This window comes from Coregonus clupeaformis, chromosome 14 (assembly GCF_020615455.1).
Source record: "Coregonus clupeaformis isolate EN_2021a chromosome 14, ASM2061545v1, whole genome shotgun sequence".
Classification (NCBI taxonomy): domain Eukaryota; kingdom Metazoa; phylum Chordata; class Actinopteri; order Salmoniformes; family Salmonidae; genus Coregonus; species Coregonus clupeaformis.
In genome coordinates this window covers 20,775,004-20,797,590 of record NC_059205.1, presented here as the reverse complement: position 1 = coordinate 20,797,590, position 22,587 = coordinate 20,775,004, and the positions used below count along the sequence as shown (strand labels likewise).

Sequence of the window (22,587 nt, the reverse complement as noted above, 5' to 3'; positions counted from 1 at the left end):
TTGGTTAGCAATTTTTCTGTAGTGCTCATGTGATTGCAGAGTTTGCAAAACAAATGGCCACTGGATTTATGCAATAATCATGATATCATTCTGCCATGTAGGCATAGGCTACTTTGTAGTTAACATTTAATTTAGGAGGTTTTTGGGAAAGCTGTTCCATCTCTACCAGAAGGTTATCATTAGCATCATCTCTAACGGCTACACAAAGTGTAGACAGGCTACATGTGCAGCTCACACACACACACACACACACACACACACAGACGGGCATTCCTGTGCCATTTCAGAAAGTTGCAGGAAAATACGAATCACTGATTCATTTTGTTCATGTCTTATGATTATCTTGGGCAAATTAATGCATTTTTAATAATTTCAATGCATTTAAGTTTATTTCATAAAGTTCAATACATTTTTGTTATATTGTTGAATGATGTTTTAATGTCTTCGCACCGTGGATTTTCTAGGGCCCTGTTAGTCCAGGACTAGGCTTAAAATGTGTCCAGGAAACCATCCTTTTATCTTTATTTGTACCACTGAGCTGGAGTGTACAGGAACAGGCACCTAAGCCCTTGCATGGGGGAATTCCCATGTTGCATCACCATCACCACCAGTGCTTTCCACTAAAGACCAGAACCCAAGGGAGGCTTCTACAGAGCAGAGGGGGTTTTGATGGTTTATACTTTCCGTCATTCGTACAAAACAAAAGTGACAGTGGGAGAGAGAGCAGAGCAGAGCACGGGCCAGGACCTATAGAAATGTCAGACACCCTGAAGAAGGCAGAGTGATGCCGAAACGTTGGTGTTTTACCCAATAAATTAGTGGGAGTTTATACATATGGAGTGTGCGACTCTTTGTTTTTATAGCTGAAAATACAAAAAGCTCTAGATTGGTTCCCTTCCATTGACTGGTTCACATCCATGTCTCATGTTCTCTTCTTGACCAAACCGGACTATCATGTGCATCCCAAATGGCACTCTATTCCCTATAAAGTGCACTACTTTTGACCAGGGCCCATAAGTCTCTGGTCAAAAGTAGCGCGGTATCTATGGAATAGGGTGACATTTGGGATGCAGGCTTTTGGGATGCAGAAAAACACTGACTTTAACTGGTGTTTTCTAGGCCAAGTAATTTGTCTTCACTGTAGCCGCCTGGCAGGTTATGGGTTAAATGAGAGACTATGGACTCGGAGCAGACAGGCTTTAGTGTGTGTGTGCAGACAGGTGTGAGAACACTGCCTGCTGTACAGTCATTTGGCACTCCCTGTCTGCTGTGTTTGTGTCTGGCATAAAGAGAGGGAAAGAGAGTGAGGTGTGAGAGAGAAGCCCCAGCCTCTCCCTCCCTGTGTGTTTGACTTGTGTGTGTGTGTGTACGTGAGTATGTGCGTGATTGTGCCGGAAATACTGTCTGGTGTCTAGTCTAGTGCGAACCACATTCCGACCCCCCTCCTCCCTCGCTACTCAGCTTGTCTCACTTTCGTCTGAGAGAGTCAGACAGATAGACCTGGGGCCACTCAGTCACACAGACACATGTCTCCACTGCAGAGCAGACTAAACACACACACACACACACCTACCTTATGGTGTATCATGTAGCCTACCCCTGAAGGTGTACGCTGACTGGTGAGGTAAGCCTGTCACATGCTATCCAGTCGAAACGGTTTGTGCAAATATTATGATGAGATTTTGTTAGTTTAGGCTGTGTTTTATTGTGGCTGTTCGCTAGGGCCGGGATGATACCAGTATCGCGAGACTCGTTAGTATCGTGGCGCGGAAACAAAATACGAATAGGAATATGGGACCAAATACTAAACTTTTTACTACTTTAATACACATTACACTGAATGTACAAAACATTAGGAACACCTTCGGGTTAGGGTTACCAATTATCGGTCGTTCTGTAGTAATGATAGTGTCAAAAGAGATGTTGGTGAGACAATAGACAGACAGATGACTATAAATGGCAGCTCTTTACAGTATTTGTGTGTGTGTTTAGCATCTAAAGCAATGATGTAATGAGCCTGTGGGATGACAAGCAACTTGTACTTCCCTCTCAGACAGATCGCACGCACACAGACTGATAGGGTGGCGTCATCTATGGTGGGAGGGGTTTTGTCTCTTCTCCGATTAGAGGAAGCAGAAATTCCCAGTGTGTGACTCCTCCTTGGCCTAGTTGGCCTGGTTATGAAATGCATGCTAGTCTGTCTGGAGGGACACAGTGTCCTGATATACACACATTCAGATTAGGAAAAACACTTTGTGACGTACTTGTTAGGGTAGTGTGTGAGGCTGGGGAACAATTACATATCTGTCTGTCTGAGACCGGTTTGGTGTGTGTGTGTGCGTGCGCCTGAGAGTTGTTCAGTCCAGAAGAGCCAGCCATGTTGCCTTATACCAATCCACCCCTGTAGTTCTAGCCCTGGCACCATGTCAGCTGTGGTAGACAGACAACACTCCTCCCTGTGTGCGTGCGTGTCTTTGTCAGCAGGTCCTAGACGACGGCTGCGGTACAGACAGCAGACAGCTGCTTCTCTACGCTTCCTCTATTGGCTATTTACACACCAGTGACTTCATTACCACAGGCCAGACCTGCATTCTGTCTCTCGCGCATGCTCTCTCGCTCTTTCTCGTGCGCTCTCTCTCTCGCTCTCTCTCGCTCTCGCTCTCGCTCGCTCTCTCTCTAATCAATAGGCTTTATTGGCATGGAAAGTTTTACCACATACATTGCCAAAGCAAACATATACAGTGGGGCAAAAAAGTATTTAGTCAGCCACCAATTGTGCAAGTTCTCCCACTTAAAAAGATGAGAGAGGCCTGTAATTTTCATCATAGGTACACGTCAACTATGACAGACAAAATGAGGAAAAAAAATCCAGAAAATCACATTGTAGGATTTTTAATGGATTTATTGGTAAATTATGGTGGAAAATAAGTATTTGGTCAATAACAAAAGTTTCTCAATACTTTGTTATATACCCTTTGTTGGCAATGACACAGGTCAAACGTTTTCTGTAAGTCTTCACAAGGTTTTCACACACTGTTGCTGGTATTTTGGCCCATTCCTCCATGCAGATCTCCTCTAGAGCAGTGATGTTTTGGGGCTGTCGCTGGGCAACACGGACTTTCAACTCCTTCCAAAGATTTTCTATGGGGTTGAGATCTGGAGACTGGCTAGGCCACTCCAGGACCTTGAAATGCTTCTTACGAAGCCACTCCTTCGTTGCCCGGCGGTGTGTTTTGGATCATTGTCATGCTGAAAGACCCAGCCACGTTTCATCTTCAATGCCCTTGCTGATGGAAGGAGGTTTTCACTCAAAATCTCACGATACATAGCCCCATTCATTCTTTCCTTTACACGGATCAGTCGTCCTGGTCCCTTTGCAGAAAAACAGCCCCAAAGCATGATGTTTCCACCCGCATGCTTCACAGTAGGTATGGTGTTCTTTGGATGCAACTCAGCATTCTTCGTCCTCCAAACCACGACAAGTTGAGTTTTTACCAAAAAGTTATATTTTGGTTTCATCTGACCATATGACATTCTCCCAATCCTCTTCTGGATCATCCAAATGCACTCTAGCAAACTTCAGATGGGCCTCGACATGTACTGGCTTAAGCAGGGGGACACGTCTAGCACTGCAGGATTTGAGTCCCTGGCGGCGTAGTGTGTTACTGATGGTAGGCTTTGTTACTTTGGTCCCAGCTCTCTGCAGGTCATTCACTAGGTCCCCCCGTGTGGTTCTGGGATTTTTGCTCACCGTTCTTGTGATCATTTTGACCCCTACGGTGTGAGATCTTGCGTGGAGCCCCAGATCGAGGGAGATTATCAGTGGTCTTGTATGTCTTCCATTTCCTAATAATTGCTCCCACAGTTGATTTCTTCAAACCAAGCTGCTTACCTATTGCAGATTCAGTCTTCCCAGCCTGGTGCAGGTCTACAATTTTGTTTCTGGTGTCCTTTGACAGCTCTTTGGTCTTGGCCATAGTGGAGTTTGGAGTGTGACTGTTTGAGGTTGTGGACAGGTGTCTTTTATACTGATAACAAGTTCAAACAGGTGCCATTAATACAGGTAACGAGTGGAGGACAGAGGAGCCTCTTAAAGAAGAAGTTACAGGTCTGTGAGAGCCAGAAATCTTGCTTGTTTGTAGGTGACCAAATACTTATTTTCCACCATCATTTGCAAATAAATTCATTAAAAATCCTACAATATGATTTTCTGGATTTTTTTTCCTCAATTTGTCTGTCATAGTTGACGTGTACCTATGATGAAAATTACAGGCCTCTCTCATCTTTTTAAGTGGGAGAACTTGCACAATTGGTGGCTGACTAAATACTTTTTTTCCCCACTGTAGACACATCAAATCAATGATACAGATTGATAATAATTGGAAAAATTATAATACTCAATAACAATTAACAGGACAATCCAATAAGAAATGAGGACAATCATTAAATAGTGAGAGACACAGGTAGAAATGTTAATACTCTGGTTGGTCGTTCTGCTGGTTGTCCCTACGGGTGTGGCAGGAAGCTACATATTTGCAACTAATATGGCATGAAGGGGTTTTTCTGTTTTTGTTTCAAAATCGTTGTATTTGTTTTCAATTTTGGGGAAGAAAATTGCCCCTAAGTCTGTATAGTTCTCGCGCTGTAGGAGAAAATGCAGAGTGGGCACAACCTGTCCTCTCTGGGTAGCCAGATCTGCCTGTGACGGCCAGTTTCTATTGCCAGACTGTGCTCATTGAGTCTGTATGTAGAAAACGGAGAAAAACATTGACTATCAGTCTCGTTGGTCAGATAGTCTTCCGTCGTGTACCAAATAGCATGGAAGTTTACTTCGATTTTGTTGTGGTGTCTTTCCAATAGGTGATATATTTTCCTTTTTGCTTTGATAATTTGTTTGGGCCAGATTTTCTGAGGCTTTATTGGGTTGGTAGTGTTTAGTGAACTTAGCTTCAGGGCCAGCTGGCTGAGGGGACTCTTCTCTATGGTCACCTCTTGGCATTTGAGGGCTTTGTAATTATAGGAGTGGGGGTCACTTGTTTTTAAATGACTATACAATTTGGTGGTTCTTTTTGAGATATTAATCAGAAGTGGGAATTGGCCAAATTCTGCTCTGCGTGCGTTGTTTGAAGTTTTTCTCTGAACTCTGACGCCATATGTCCACCAGATGCACATGTTTTTTTACCGGATGTGTAGCCTCATTTGTGCTTCGCAAGGCTGCAGAATGGTTTGCAGCATGGAGAAGATCATTTTCGCCCTGTTCGACCAAAGCTAATAAGTAGAACAGAAAAGTATTCTACTATCGATCTGCTGGTTTCATAGGCTGGCAGAGCTACCAACAGACTGGCACGCACAAGGGGGCATTACAACAATTCATCTAGTTCGTCTCTATTCTTCTGTCACATTCATCTCTAGCAACATCAATACATTGAACTGGTTTTTCCCATATAGAGTACTTATTTCAAATCACTAGCTTTCCCTGCATGATGGAATGCTAAATTACGCACAGAACAGTTCTGTGCGTATTAATTATGCACGCCATTCTTTTTACTAGCCAACAGGGCGCACTACCCAAGTGTAGTAATGATGAATTGTCCCAGTGTCATTCTTACCGGAGACAGATTTCCAGTCGTTCAGCCGGTATCTTCTTGTCTCTAACCACACAATAGTCATTATCATTTGGCCTCTGTATGGTGCCACCCCCGCCATGGGCAACTTTGAAGAACTTCCGTTTGTACTACCGCAAGGTAATGGAACGCACAAGTTGAAAATATTAAACGCATACGGTACACAGAAAGCACCGCAGCCTAGTGCGGCATCCCCAACGTAGCGTTGCGGACTGCTCCATTGACAATGAATGACTTCCACCGGAACGCAAAGAGTTTGAAGCATCTGGTGGATGTGAAGCTGGAGGAGGCTCTTACAGAGATCCGCATGCAGTGTTTCAATTGGGTTTTTGTCCCATTTGTCCAATTCTTGCATTGTAAGTGGACCCCACACTTCACTGCCATATAGTGCAATTGGTTCTATTATTGATTAGAATATTTTGAGCAAGATCCTAATTGGTATGTCTAATTTAATATATATTTTAATGGCATAGAAAGCCCTCCTTGCATCGGTACATCGGTTCTCTCTCGCCGTTTGTCCCCCGTCTTTGTCTCCCCATCTCTTTCTGCCTTCCTTTTCTGACTGTGTGTCTCTCTGTCTTCCAAATCGTTCTAGAGCATTCTACTCTCTGCAGAGTTCTAGAACAGATCTTTCCCACTTCGTGTCCAGAGCCCCCCACGTGTTAAAAAAAAAACAGTCAACGTCCCCGGGGGCCCAATTTAGAAGACAGTAACAAAATAAGAATTGAAAGGAGACGATAAGTCGATGCTTAAATAACTCAGTAGAGACCACACTGTCTTGTTTCTGTCTACGCATGGCTCAGACATGCAAAACCCTCATGCATTTGACATTTTAGTAATTTAGCAGACGTTCTTATCCAGAGCGACTTACAGTTAGTGAGTGCATACATTTTTCATACTGGCCCCCCGTGGGAATTGAACCCACAACCCTGGCGTTGCAAGCGCCATGCTCTACCAACTGAGCTACAGGGGACACGCAGCAGCTTGTTTTGAAGCCACTTCACTCCTCTCATCCCTCACTCCTCTCATCCCTCACTCCTCTCATCCCTCACTCCTCTCCCAGGGCTTGTACGGTCATGAAAATCATGGAAAAGTCATGGAATTTTAAAATTGTGTTTTCCAGGCCTGGAAAAGTTTTGGAAAATGATCAAATCCGAAAAGTCATGGAAATTTATTTTTATTTATTTTTATTTATTTTATCAATCAAATAAAAATCGACATATCAGCCAGGATCAGAATTACACTTTAGCGCGACTGTTTGTGCGCATCACCTGCATGTGTGGGCTGTTGCTCAAGGAGAGAGAGAGACAGTCGGACATTGCAGCAGCAAAAAAATATATGAACAGACTAATAACTAGGTAGCCAATTCAAAACATATGTTGTACCCTCTAGTTAACTGTTTAGCTATTAGCATGTATTAATGTTTTTGTCATGTCTCAAAAAACGTTACACTGACACTCACAAATAACGCCATACAAAGTTGATAGACTTTTTTTAACGATTGACAAAACAAACGATTCACTTCGCCATTGTATTAGTTGGGATTTGGTTCAATCGTGGTGAAAATAATCATTTGTGAATCGCAAAAAATATTAGATGTAGCCTGTCTTTTGGATTTTGTGGCTTCAGAACTTGTAGATACTTCCAGTTGATTTGGGCGTCCAGTGTATGTGACATTGCAACTCAATTGATGCTAGTCAGCCTGCAAAGTAAACACTTCTAAGGTAGCTAAGATAAATATGACTGAACTAGAAAAGGTACATTTCTTGAAGAAAATGTGTGGGCTTGCTTCAGCTGAATAAAAAGATTTGTAGCCTACCATAGCCATTTTAATCTTTGACATATTGAATGAGCAAATTATTTCAAAAGGCATAACATGTATTTGGTAGTAATGTTGCAATGTTATACATCAAGGGTGGTCAACCATCCTCCAGGAGAGCTAATGTGTGTGCAGGCTTTTATTACAGTTCCCCTCTAACAAACCACATTTGAGAAATTAGCTGCTCAACCAGACCTTCATAAACTGTGTTTGAGCAGGGCTTGATCAAAAGCCTGCACACCCAGTAGCTCTCCAGCCTTAGGGTTGACCACGTGTTTTATACAGTTGCCTAACAACAACAACAGTAGATGGAACATGGGATCAAAGAGCGGCCTCCCAGTGTCGATACCACATTACGCTTCCTTTTTTATACATACATAGAGACGCTGCCAATTGTTGGTCATGGAAATGTGGTTAAAAGTCATGGAGAAGTCACGGAAAAGTCATGAAATTCCATCTGTCAACATGTGTATGAACCCTGCTCTCCTCTCTCGCTTCGCTCCTCTCCTCCCCCTCTTCTCTCCTCTACTCTCTTCTTCTCCTCGTTCAGGGTGAGACTTTAACCTCACAAGACCTCGTCTGAACGAAATGCTCAGCCTGGAACAACCCTCATGTTCAGCCAATCACACGCTAGGGCCTCCTCCCTACGTCTCCCAGCCCCTCCCTCTCTCTCCCAGCCCCCCTCTCTCTCTCCCCCCGTGTGGACGTGTTTGTCTTTTTTTACACACATTTACTTTACCCTCTGCTGTAATAACAACCTGTTCACAGTTGTGGATGTAAATGTATAATGAGAGTCACTACATTATTTCTAAACAGCCCCAGCTAAGGAAAGATGGTAATGCTGCTTTTCGACTGTAACACCAGTGTTACACTAGTGTATACAGTATGAAAAAATGTATGCACTCACTAAAAACTGTAAGTCGTCTCTGGATAAGAGTGTCTGCTAAATGACGTAAATGTATAACGGTTCACCAAACCCACGGTTCGGTACGTATTGCGGTTTTTGGGCCACGTTTCGGTTTCGGTACAGCTGGAAAATTAAATGCCATTCACAATGTTTGTTGCATTGTCTGTTGTGACCGGATTGTTATGTTGAGCCTCAAGTTTCCACTCTGATGCTGCGTTTGTAACCATGTGAGGTGGGAATTTTCCAGTTGTGAAGTCGTAAATACCAGTTGGATGCATGGATCATTTGATTTGAACTCATTGAGAAACGGCGATTGGCTAATGGCCAACAAACTGTGTCAACCATAAACTAAAAGTACAGCCATCATGCTTGTAAACAAATTATAGAGTTCAAAAACCAAATTAATAGATTGCTTTTTATAAATAATGTTTTGTTGCATTTAACTGCAGAAAATGCTATTAAAGAGTCAATTTCCTTAGTAGGGGACATCAGAGGTCACGATGTGGGAGAAGTGGGTGCTCAGGATGATGGACGAGTTTCCCACCAGTAATTACCAGTTTGAGGGCCGTTAAAGTGGATTTTCTCCAGTTGTATGTGGTAAATTCCCACTTTCCACTCGGTTACGAACGCACCATGACACTGCTTCCTTCAGTGCCAGATGGGTCCGTGCAATCCGGTATCCTTGGGACGTCCCTACCCCATTTGAAATTGACATTTTAAAATGGTTAAGGTTAGGTAAGGGTAGAGGTTAGGGTTCAGGGTAGGGACGTCCCAAGGATCCCGGATTGCACTGACCATGCCAGATGCGCACTTGTGGTACATCGCGGTACATCTCCCACTCTGGGATAATGTGATGGGCTGTCACTGTTAAGTAAACACAACACAGGGTGCATTGGCCAATTCATTAAAAACTTTGGCTTTGGTTTGCTTATATAGGTACTATCTGTTTGCTGAAATGGGTGCAAGAGGGAAGTTTGTAACATGGCTCGAGCACTTTCACCGAGGTGTTAAAACCCCCTATTCTCAACCGCCGAGAACGGGCGCATATCCTCGGCTATAAACCAAAGACTGTAAAAATATAAACATAGCCTACCGATCGCTCTTGTAATTTTTATTTGGCCCGATCAGAATCAGCTGCCAAGTGCTGCTTGAATGCAGAGGGGAGACTGTGTTTTTTTTTTTTGCGTTTCCAACTTGCTCTGGTATACTAGGGTGATGTTGGCATACATGTGTGAACATATTTGAGGTGTTAGCAGCTGCATAGGCTATTCTCATTAAGCGTGGCCACATGCTGTTAACATTTTATCCACAACTCTGTCCATCGCCGTTTTAATTTACTGGGAAGCCAACATTTTCCCAAACTAGAGATTGAAACAATGAAGGAAAATCCTCCTTATTTATCGACCCCACCAATCGCCATCGTACAGAAGTAGTTCCCTGGCTGCGCCTCACAAAAGGACATAGGCTCTAGTTGTTTTAACGGAATAGCCTGAAATGTTTTTTTCAGCTCAGATTTACTCGAGGCATAGGCCTACAACGCAGTGTAGGCATAGCCTATTGCCTAGTCTTTTATTGCCTAGCCAAGTGTTTTTATTTTAAATATTTGTACATATTCGTTCGGGTTCAGTCTGAATAGTTCGGTACGAGTACGTGTACCGTTACACCCCTAGTATACACCCTTATGTTATACTAGGGAAATTGTGTTTCCATAGCTAGGGCTGACAGTGAGGACTTGTGAAGACCAGAATCAACAACCTCAGCATAATCAAAACGGTTGCTTTGTGAGAAGGTGTTAAAGTTCACAGTTAGCCATTGTTATGTAAATGCCGGCTGAAAGGTACCAGTGGCCTGGCTTTGGCCCCAAGTGAGAGCAGGTCCGCCGGAGCCATGGCCCAGTGAGACACAGGTGCCGGCCCACATAGATGGAAACAGAAAAGTCTGAGCCTTTTGGGTAAAACACTGAGGCAAATCCTGTATGGAAATGCGCCGTAGAGTTACTAGGGAAACTTCACTTCTCTCCATAGAGCCATGCTCCTGCCCTGTTGTTTCTGGCAGTGAGGGGCCCTGTCAGGGGGTAGGGGGGAGGGTACTCTAACTGCAGCTTGCTACATATGCACTCCAGCCCAGAGCCAACCAGCCAGGCAGTCAGGCAGCAAACTTAACCCACACAGACACGCCTGTTCCCATGTCTCACTACTTAAAGTCGACAGAGAGACGGATCTGCTTCCAACAACATAAAGGAAGGCAGGAGGATGGAGAGGAGAACATGGAGATGAGGTTGTTAGCCTGAAACCAGGGTTGTGTCCCAAATGGCACCCTATTCCCTATATACAGCCCTATATAGGCCCTGGTCAAAAGTAGTGCACACTATAGAGAATAGGGTGCCATTTAGGATGCAGACCAGAATAATAATGAGTAGTTAGTAGTAGGTAATAAATAAATAAATAAACCAAGGAGAAGATGAACTGCCCAGTGTCTGGTCTCCCAGAGCAACCTGAGGGATGTGTGTGTACGTACTGTTAAGATCCGTGAGAGATTGTGTGTGTGGAAGGCTCCTCTGTGCCTGGCCCCAGTGGGAGTAGTGATTAATGGTAAGATATAAATGGAGAGACACAGACAGACGGCACTTTATGTACACACACACACAGAGGGAAAGGAACATATCAAAACGACATACTCCCAGTGGGTGATCTCTAGTCTCTGTACATCTACAGAACATTAATGCAGCTCTTTTCTCTTTTCTCCATCCTTCTCTCTTCTCTCCTTCCACCATCTATCTATCCATTATACATGATGCAAACATGGGGAAATCATGGGAAGAGGGAAAAGTCCATATTCCAGTCGTCGTCGCTCCACTTTACCACTCCTATATCTGCAGCAGGTTCTGTAATGGCTGTATTTTCCATGCGGAAGCTGGGGAAGGGATGATGTGTATCCTAAATAAATGATACCCTTTATAGTGCACTACTTTTGACCAGTGCCCATTAGGCTCTGGTCAAAAGTAGTGCACTATTAAGGGAATAGGGTCAGGGTCTAAAATCAACACCTGACACCTTCCAAATATTGGTAGATTTTGGCATTGGCGGGTAACATGTCTATATCATTGGCGGGTGGTCAGGGCTCCACAGTGCAAGCATTTCACTCGCAGTCAAGTATGAGAACATTTATAGCTAAATGAATGCAGCAGTAGCTATTTTCAAAGTGTTTCTGTCGTTTTGTTTCATAGCTTTGTTTTTAGTCCCTGAATATGGTGCTATGTGGGATGCACCCATGGTGGTGGTGTGTGTGATTAGGTATTCACTCTGTGTGTGTTAATGGTGTGTGTGGTGGTTGCTGGTTGCTCTCATGTCCTTGTTTTAATGAAAGCTATTTTGTCCTCATTTTGGTTGGTAGCTCCCATGTCAACATGGCTGCCAATGTGTTTAAATTTGAAGCTGGCTAGTTACAGTAGCAACAGTCTCGCATTACCATACTTCCAAATCTCGTTCATCACTTGGCTTATTGGGGAAAAAACACGAGGAAGCCGGGAAGCAGAGGCGATAGAGGCTGAGGATCTTCTGCGAACTAGCTGCACTTACACCGTGTCCTCTCTGGTCATTAGGAACCTCAGGAGAACCCTCTCCACCCTTCTGGGATCCCAGTTTTCCCTCCTGACCCAAATGGGTGCCCGACAGTCAGGCTTGTAGTCGTGAGGTAGCTAAGGAAAACACAGCCTTTAAGAGAAGTCCATATACAGTACTGTTGTTTCTGCTATCATAAACGGATAGTACGCACATTTGCCTATTGCACATCACAGAGACACCACACACAGCATGTGCGTCATACAAGAACATGAGGGTTCAATCCTGTATAGTTTGTGCATGTTGGTGGTTTGAACTGTTAAACTTTAAAACTAAATTAGGATCCTTAACGTTAAGAAAAATCCCTAACCGGAAAAATCTTTTGACGTAGATGCAGAAAGAAAACAGCATTGTGGGTCAATTTCCGCAACAACTAAGAGCGTTGACGCCCGAGGCTCAACTTCTCCATTGTTTTGGTGCCCTGGCTACCACGCTGTGAACAGTGTGAAGCGAACCTGTGCGGAGATACTGTGTGAGAGCGACGTGTTGCATCTCGCTCATCTCAATATCCTAGCCTATTCATTGACGATAGGCCCTGCTTTACTGAAGTTGCGAGACTTTGCAAGCCAAGAGATACAGCATTCCATTGCGAGATGCAGCTTTTGATTGGCGATAGATTGCCCTAATACACGGTTCTGACTCTTCCTGGTGGTCGACCTGCCTATACTGTGCACCTCACCTCCATCTCCATCCCTCACTAGCTAGCTCGCTATGAAAGATGCAGGTGTTTGTGTTCTCGGAAGTACGGCAACTAATCTTGACACTCAGAAATAGGAGTCGACACTGGGAGTCGAGGAAACAATTCTTTTTCAGATCACCACTACGTCATCGTCGTTAAGTTGGAGAAATGGGAGAGAAAGGCAAGCGACAGGAGCGAAGTGGAAAACCAATATTTTTTGTGTTGCAGTTTTAAACTGTAAGAATGTTGTTCCATTTGTCACATCCCTATTATACGTTACTTTGTTGCTACTGGACTGTGAGGTTATGACGTGGGGCCATTATCAGCATGCTCGAGGGAGTGACACACTCAGTGTGTAGTGGCATCATCAGGGGTCCTGTGACACACACACACACACACACAGGCTATGGTACCCATGGGCATGAGAGGGCAGAGGGTCAGGGCCATCTGTCCAAAACTCCGCCCCCACACACACACACAGGTCCCACCATCCTCTCTCGGGTCACTTCCTCCCCGTCACTGCGCTGCTTCCTGTAGCTCTGTAGTCTGATGACTCATGGATGGCTGTGTGTGTGTTGGCAGCGCCTCAAGCGTGATGTGGGCTGCATCACTTGCGTGTTGCGCGCGCTCTGATTCTCTCCACTCATCATCACAACAACATGACACAGATTCATCATCAGATGGGATTCTGACTGACAGGAACCAATTCTTCCGTTTCTACAGCCATTAGAGAAATACTACTGTACTGTACTCCCAAAACAATATCCCCTGGTTCCTGTGTGTGTGTGTGTGTGTGTGTGTGTGTTGGTATTAGACCCACTGGCCTAATTCTCATCCCTTTATGGTTTGTGCGTGTCTTACTGTGTGTTTATGTTGTGTGTGTACTGTGGTGTGCTTACTGTAAGGTGCGTCATCATCCTGTCCTGCCACTCAGTGTGTGTGTCTTTGTGTGTGAGATGACTCACAGAGGTAAGCAGTGACAGCTGGGTAATTAATGCTCCAGGCTGCATTCTAGAGGAAACTAGAACACACACAGTTGCACACAAAGTAATGGCTGCTCCCAGGTTGTAAGATGGCTGAGAAGAGAGAGATTGGACTGAGTGGCTCGGAGGGGAAGACTGGGTGTGTGTGACGCTGCCACCGATGACAGGCGTCTAGACAGTGCCCATATGGCCTGAAAAATGTGCCTCAGGCCCGCAGCCAACTCTGGTCAGGAATAAACCTGTCCTTTATCTGTCGGTTTGTGTGTGTGCGGCGGGGCTGATATTTATCTGTGTGTCTGTCTGCTTCAGTTTTCTTCTTCCTGTGTTTGTGTCTGAAGGAGAGAGACAGAGGAACAGGTGTGTGTCTGTGTGTGTTTAACCAGACAGTCACAAGGGGTCTGTCCGCATTTTTTTCTTAGGGCACAGAGAGAACGAAGTGTGAGGCACACACACACACACACACACACACACACACACACACACACACACACACACACACACACACACACACACACACACACACACACACAGTGAACTCTGATACTGCTCTAACAACAGTGAGCTCTGGAACAGGATGTGGTAGACTGCAGACAGGGCGGACCCACTGACTGGTGTCTGTGTCTCTTTCTCTTTTCCTCCCTTGTTCTCTGTCTGAGAGAGAGAGAGAGCGAGGGAGAGAGAGAATGCTAACCCAAACATAGTTTTACTTCCTTGTAGAGCCAGCTAGGTAGAGACCAGCTCCTGTGTCTTTCCCTGGCCCCTTCCTCTTAATCCTCTAGAGTCTTAAGCCCTGTCTAAGCTGGGTGGGGGTGGGCTTCTAAGGTAACATATGGAATTGTTTTAAGATAGTCATACCAATTATAATTTAGCTGTTTGATTTTAAATTTTAAGACCCCTTAAGGTATCAAAAAAAAAACATGGAATTTGGCATTACTGCTATTAGCCAATATAAATGCATTAAATAACAGATTCACTACATTGAACAACAGATAGTCCCCCAAAAAATCAAAAGGAAGTTTGTTCTGAAGTGTCTGTCATATATGAGAGAGATAAGAAAGATCAGGAAACTATTTTAATGTATTTTCTTTTACATGTATTTATCCCTTTATTTTAGGCACTAAACTATCTCCATATACAGTGCATTTGGAAGACCCCTTGACTTTTTCCACATTGTGCTATGTTACAGCCTTATTCTGAAATGGATTAAATTACATTTTCCCCTCATCAATCTACACACAATACCCCATAATGACAAAGCGAAAACAGGATTGTAGAAATTGTTGCTAATTTATAAAAAATAAACAGATACCTTATTTACATACGTGTTCAGACCCTCGTGTTGGTGAGAGTCTCAGCTTTCCACAGAGTGGTCATATTAGTGTGTAGTCCAAACCCGTTCGGACGCTACAGACAGAAGTTGGCAGAAGAAGCTGTACCAACTTCAGACGAGTCTTGTGAGGCTTGTGGAGAATTGAACAAGGGTGCTCGCCTACCTTTGGACCTTTGCTTGAAAAGACCTTTGCTTGAAAAATGCAATAGTACTGTTTGTCCATCTTGAGACGCTGTAGCCAGTATACACTTCCTCAAAATAGTCAGAATTAATCTAAGATAACTCAAGAAATCTGTCATTTAATTTGGACGATTTTGCCGAGATCGTAGTTTTGCAATTTTACATCTAACTAGGATGTTTGGTGCAGTATTCCTCAAGTGAAAAAATCGGCATGAAAACGAGTTGTCTATCGTTGAATGACAAACACTTAATTGAAGAATCCCTAGTGTTGACCAATCACAGACGAAGGCGCGTAGACTTCGTCATCTGAATTTCGGCTTGCCTCGAGGAAAAAAAAAATGTGTGCGCACGAAAAACCCTTGCCAAAGGCCCAAACGAGCAAAAACATCACAAAATGTCAAAGTGTAGGTGATATGCATATTGGCCACAGTCTCCATGTCCAAACCGATACTGACATTAGGGAGGCGCCAGAAAATGTAGCCAAATTGTAATTGCTTTTAATTGTATAAGTATAGGCTAAATGGCAGTCATGTTTGACAAATATAATGAAGGATAATTAACGTCTAAAGTCTTGATTCTGTCGACGTACTCGAGGCACGGTTCGTTCAGATCAAATGGTCACAATACTGGAGAGTGAAGGACAGTGCCTCTGTTGCGCACCGCACATTAATCTGAACTGAGACGGTCAGAATTTTGAAACTATCTAACCAGAAACGTAATTGTTTAAAACCTGGACGTTTTATGTCATCTTATGAAGCGTCTTACCTTGTTTCAAAGTAGCCTAGCCAAAATACGACCATAGAAATATTGAGGAATGACTTTATAAACACTTAATATGCCATTGAAACCAGCATTTTTCTCATGTTCTTTTGGTTTTCAAATCAACTTTATTTTATTGTCCAACAGCAAAGGCATAATCCTAATCATATAAGTAACCCATGCTAGTTGATGCATCGTTAGATCTCCCCTCTCTTAATTTCTAATGGATATTTTAATCTCTGTCACATGAAAACACTCACGAGTGCGGTGCGCTTTTGAGAACAGTGTTTTCCCACTAATTGCATTTTATAAAAAATATTTAACTAAACAGTCTTATCTGTTGCATCAGCCTCATTGCTTTTAAAAATATTTTAATGTGCAGCTGTTGTACAGTTCTGTCGTCCCAGAACTGTCCCAGAGTTTTGAACCTTATACATATTTTTTTTATCGTCCCAGGGACTACAGGAGACCCTTAATTTCGAGCCCTGGATGGAATTATTTTAATAAAGACAAGTATTTGGTTGTAATTGTAATGTTGCAATATTTTATTGGCTACTAAGGGTGACCATTCTGGCCAACCATCCTCCAGTAGAGCCTTAAAGGGGCAGTGTTGTATTGTGAGACGGGTTTGAATATGCAAAGAAGCCAATAGGCAGAGTGTAGCCTACATTTCTGTCTGATTCTCTCTATGGTAAAACAGTATAGTAATGCAAGTATGTGGACACCCCTTAAAATGAGTGGATTCGGCTATTTCAGTCAGGTTGTACAAAATACTTTTTTAGCACGGCTGTGCTGCGGTCATATGTACGAGGCTCTACCTCGTACCGTAGATCAGCACAGCCGTGCTAAAAAAGTTGTTTTGCACAACCTCGAGTGTACAATTTGCTTTTCTACAATGGGTTACCAATTAAATAATAAAGCAATTGTACACAAGAGGGCGTGCTAAACAACTTTTTTAGCAGGCTGTGCTGCGGTCATATGTACGAGGCTCTACCTCGTACCGTAGATCAGCCCAGCCGTGCTTAAAAAGTAGTTTTGCACAACCTCGAGTGTAAAATTGCTTTTCTACAACGGGTTACCAATCAAATGAAAAACATTATATTATAGGCTGCTATTTCATCCCTCAACAAAAATATAGGCCTAGTCCTGACACATCTATGCTTGCTAGCCCAAATCGGCTGGCCGTTCATTCTATTGGTTAGGTTGCCAGAGACGAGACCCAGTCGTTAAGTCTTTTTGTTCTATATCTATGGACACGACCCAGCCGTTCGTTCTAAATGTTCGCTCTTATCCCTTGCTTGCTAGCTAGCCAACTACGGCTAACAGAGTCAGGTCAAACAGTGCAGCTAGAATAACAGTAAAGGAGCCGCATTTGCGTTTGTTTAAGCTGTTTTGGATACATCCATAACAATGAGCTAATGATGCTCTCTTGTCAGGACACATTCAGAGGAGCTAGCCAACTACACAGCTAATGCAATCACTTCAAACTGAAGCTGGTAAGACCGCAAACTAGATGCATTTCATGTCGTTTGACTTGTTTTTCAATTGACACTTCTTTGTATCCAGAAAAATTATGCTGATTCATGATTTCGACTGGCTGAGAAAATATGTCAGTCTCGTCCTGACACGTTAATTCTCAATAATATAGTGGAGATTGAATTTCAATATTGAAACTATTGAAAACATATTATTATGGGATCATGCATTAACTTCTCCAGCTTTACATTATAGTAATCGAAATTGTGTTGCTTTGTAGTGTAGATAGGTGAGCTACATGTTTTAATTTCAACTGCTACAGGTTTTAGACGATAAATACATATTTATTTTTATTACAGACAGTGTAATACATACTTTTTTTAAACAATACATAGTAGTGAATGAACTGAAAGAAGCCAATCATTTCTCAATACAATTTTTAAATATATATATATATTTTGAGTCCCCACTACAACAAATAAATAGTTATATGCATGTATTCTTGTCCTTGAAAAATGACATTGAAATACAATAAATTCCCATGAATTCCTATGGAGGCTGTTCCTTAGGAGTATCATAATGGCGGACAGTGACTTCAGAACAGCGCCCTCTGTCATTCATCTAGTGAATACATATATATCATAGGTCTGACCCTCCTCAGCAGTGGAGAAGATGTGGAGTGGAGACCCTGGCAGTGTGTGTGTGTGTGTGTGTGTGTGTGTGTGTGTGTGTGTGTGTGTTGTTTGTGGCTGGTGGATTATAACAGTAGGGGAGAGCTGGGCCTGTGCCTAGAATACTAATCCACATTGTCATACAGCTCGCTGGGGGGGGTCTGGGGAACCTGTGTGTGGGGCGTGGGGGGGAATTAGCAGTCTCACACATAGCTACTTGTATATAAGCACACATGCTCACACACATCAGTGTTACATTTTATTTGAGAGTTTATTAGTCACATGCACAGGGTCACAGATGTGTCCTGGAGTACAGGCGGTGTGCACCCAATGGTGCGTTGGGCTGAGTGTACCACCCTCTGTAGAGCCTTGTGGTCCGCGGCGGTGGAGTTGCCGTACCGGGCTGTGATGCAGTCCGAGAGTATGCTCTCTGGTGCTCCTGTAGAACACTGTGAGTGCCCTCTGGGATGTGCACAGAGTTCTAATGGTTCCCTGTTTCTCCCTGGGATTCCTGGTTTGACAGAACACCCACCGCGCACGCACAGACACACACAGCGTTGTAATGAGTTGTATTGTCCTAATGGAGAGGCCTCTAAATGACCTGGTGTTGTTGTTTGTCTGGTCTAATATGAGAGGGAGATGGAGGTGATGGAGAGAGCAAGGGAGTTGGAGAGAGCAAGGGAGTTGGTGAGAGCAAGGGAGTTGGTGAGAGCAAGGGAGTTGGTGAGAGGGAGAGAAAAAGTGGGAGAGAGGAAGGGAGAGAGAGGGACAGGCTTCCTCACCACTGCAGTGGCTGATTTTGTTGTTGCTTACATCCCCCCCTCCCTCCTATCCTCACTCCCTCCTCTGCTGCAGTGTGCACTGCCTCTGAGAAAAACAGCAAACAATCTTAGACACACACACACACACACAAACAGACAGCGCTCCCCATACACACACACCCACACACACACACCCACTCAGGAACATTCACACTGGCTCAGGCGAGAAGGTGTACTCTTTTCTGCATTAGTACATCACACACCCGACCACACATACATGTAAACACACACACGGCCAAGCCCAATGCAAAAACACACATATACACCTCTCTCTCTTACCTACTACTGGCTACTCTCGCGCTCTCCATCCCTCCTTCCCCTGGCTGCGTGTTAGAATTGTTATTGAGCCGCAGAACCGTCTTGTTGCATTAGTGCTGTGTGTGTGTGTCAGCCCTGTCTGCCCGAGATGAGCATTAGCACATCAGCTCATGGCCTCTTGCTGAGAGTGACCTGGATAAGCACACACATGCACACAACCGGCAGCAGCTCCAGCAGTATTTACCGAACACACACTGAGCCGAGAGCGTGTGAGACAGAATGACTGAATCATGTACATGACACACAGTCTATCATGGCTGCTCCCAGGTTTTAAGATGACTGAGAGGAGCAGAGAGAGATTGGACTGCGTGGCTGGGAGGGACAGACATTTTTGTTGTAGCCCCGGGCAAAAAAATACCTGATGCCTGTATGTGCAGTTAATGCCGTTTTCCCCAAAAGATTAATTGAAAAGTCCTGGAAAATAATGTATTGAAAAAGGTGGAAGCCTCTGGCTAACCTGCGCCATAACACATAGAGGCCCATCTCGTTCTCTCTCCAGTGTCTAACCCTCCTCCTTCTCCCTTTCTCTCTGTGTGTTTCAGAAGGTGGAAGATGAGGACAAGGACAGCCTGGTGAGGAGATCGCATTCTCCTGAGCCTCTGGTGTCTCCTAACAGCAAACTGTCCGACAGCGACGCAGCAACCAAGGTACCACACACACCACACACAAACACACACACACACACACACACATGCCACAAGGTACGACACACACACACACACACACACACACACACACACACGCCACAAGGTACCACACACACCACACACAAACACACACACACACACACACACACACACACACACACATGCCACAAGGTACCACACACACCACACACACGCCACAAGGTACGACACACACACACACACACACACAGGAAGCAGTCTACTGCTCACGTTGACGACGTAGCAGGTTGAATTGACTACACTCCCCCCATCCCCCTAACCTTCCTCGAAACCCCCTACGGCCTAACCCAACCCCCCTACCACGTAACCCCACACAAACTGGGGTCAGCCCCTAACACACTCTCCTCTTCTCAAACACGCACACACAACTATAGCTACAAACTTTGACATTCAGATATAGGTTTTATATACTAACTAATACAGATATCTCTTCTTTTTGGTTTTATCTACATGTGCTATTTTTTATCTCCAGTATATTAACGTGTGTATTAATGTATTATTATGTTGTTTACAGGCTAAAGCCCAGGCTACTCTGGTGTTCAACCGCCTGTTCCCCCACATTAAGGAAGAGCCTGGTCACCCTACCATGGTCCATCCCAGGTATGTTTGTTTTCCTATTTGGATGTCTTTTAGCCCACAATGGAGGCTAATCTTCCAAGAGTCCTGGGGACTGGCTAGCTACAGTATGTTTCTTCCTCCTGGGAAGACCTGGCCCTTGAGAATCCATTCCAAGTAACTTTCCCAACATCATCTCGGGGACTGTTGCTGGAGCAGTGCTGAAACCCTGCTCGGCCCCCTACTCTACCTCCAGTTGACCCTACCTTGGTGTGTGTCAGTGTGACTTTGTGGTCTTCTGCTCAGTAATCGGCTCCAGATTCAGGCGGAGACTAGCTGGTTTATAGGAGGCATGGCAGGGCAGGGCAGGGCAGGGCAGCATGTGACCACAGGGAGGAAACAGAAAGGCTAGACTATGGGATTAAAACTGACCGCTCAACAGGACATGTCTGCCTTAGACTACAGACTCAGACCCAACCAGACCAAAGCTGGTTTCCCGCATTCAGTGGTTTTCACAATGGTCGTTACTGGATTGCAACGTTAGAACCAAGTGTTTTATATAACACCAGTGAGTCTCGCTAACCTGTGAAAACATGCCCCATATTAAAGGTGCACTATGCAGAAATGGATCTGCCATTTCGTGGTTGCAAAAATTCTAATAGTTTTGGGCCTCCTGAGTGCTGCAGCGGTTTAAGGCACTGCAATGCAGTGCTGAGGCCTGGGGTTGGAGTCCTGGGGCCGTGACCGGGAGCCTCATAGGGCGGCACACAATTGGCCCAGCGCCATCCGGGTTAGGGGAGGGTTTGGTCGGGGGGCTCATCACGCTCTAGCCACTCCTTGTGCCGGGCCGGGCGCCTGCAAGCCGACTTCGGTTGTCAGTGGAACAGTGTTTTCTCCGACACATTGGTGCGGCTGGCTTTCCGGGTTAAGCGAGCAGTGTGTTAAGAAGCAGCGTGGCTTCCCAAAAAGTTACATATTGCAGCTTTAAAGAGAGAGTTACCATAATTGATGTATCAATTTTAGTGCAACTTGGATGCTAAAAATGCACAAGTTGTATACGTAGAATAACGGTGTGCATGTGTCTCTGTCGCTCTGTACCTGTATATACATTTGATAACCATCTACTCTCTCTCTCTCTCTCTCTCTCTCTAGTCACTTCCTGTATACGTATGATAAGATGGTGGCTCCTAACGTGTCTCTGAGGGGACAGTCGGCGGTCAGCCCTGAGGTACTGGGGGTACTGCTCAAACACCACTACAGCAGGAGACTGACCCAAGGCCACGACGACACTGCTATGGGTCAGTACCACACACAGACGCGTGAACACACACACACAGACGCCACACATGGATGAATCCCCCCCAGCTCTGCTGTAGTGTCAGTCATGCTGCTGCGCCCTCCTGTCACACATACAGTACCAGTCAAAAGTTTGGACACACCTACTCATTCAAGGGTTTTTCTTTATTTTTACTATTTTCTACATTGTAGAATAATAGTGAAGACATCAAAACTACGAAATAACACATGGAATCATGTAGTAACCCAAAAAATGTTAAACAAATCCAAATATATTTTATATTTCAGATTCTTCAAAGTAGCCACCCTTTTGCCTTGATTACAGCTTTGCACACTCTTGGCATTCTCTCAACCAGCTTAACCTGGAATGCTTTTCCAACAGTCTTGAAGGAGTTCCCACATATGCTGAGCAGTTGTTGGCTGTTTTTCCTTCACTCTGCGGTCCAACTCATCCCAAACCATTTCAATTGGGTTGAGGTTGGGTGATTGTGGAGGCCAGGTCATTTGATGCAGCACTCCATCACTCTCCTTCTTGGTCAAATAGCCCTTACACAGTCTGGAGGTGTGTTGTGTCATTGTCCTGTTGAAAAACAAATGATAGTCCCACTAAGTGCAAACCAGATGGGATGGCGTATCGCTGCAGAATTCTGTGGTAGCCATGCTGGTTAAGTGTGCCTTGAATTCTAAATATATCACCGACAGTGTCACCAGCAAAGCGCGCCCACACCATCACACCTCCTCCTCCATGCTTCACGATGGGAACCACACATGCGGAGATCATCCGTTCACCTACTCTGCGTCTCACAAAGACATGGCGGTTGGTACCAAAAATCTCAAATTCGGACTCATCAGACCAAAGGACA

General features: G+C 44.5%; 1 protein-coding gene across 1 annotated transcript in view; it reads left to right on the top strand.

Annotated features, from left to right (window-relative positions):
- LOC121581281 (ski-like protein) overlaps window positions 1–22,587 on the top strand; it is a 35,130-nt gene that overhangs the window by 4,766 nt on the left and 7,777 nt on the right. The window contains exons 2-4 of the mRNA XM_041896796.2: window positions 19,730–19,834; window positions 20,388–20,473; window positions 21,581–21,726. Coding sequence (XP_041752730.2) covers window positions 19,730–19,834; window positions 20,388–20,473; window positions 21,581–21,726 — 337 coding nt within the window. The remainder of the gene's footprint in view (window positions 1–19,729; window positions 19,835–20,387; window positions 20,474–21,580; window positions 21,727–22,587) is intronic.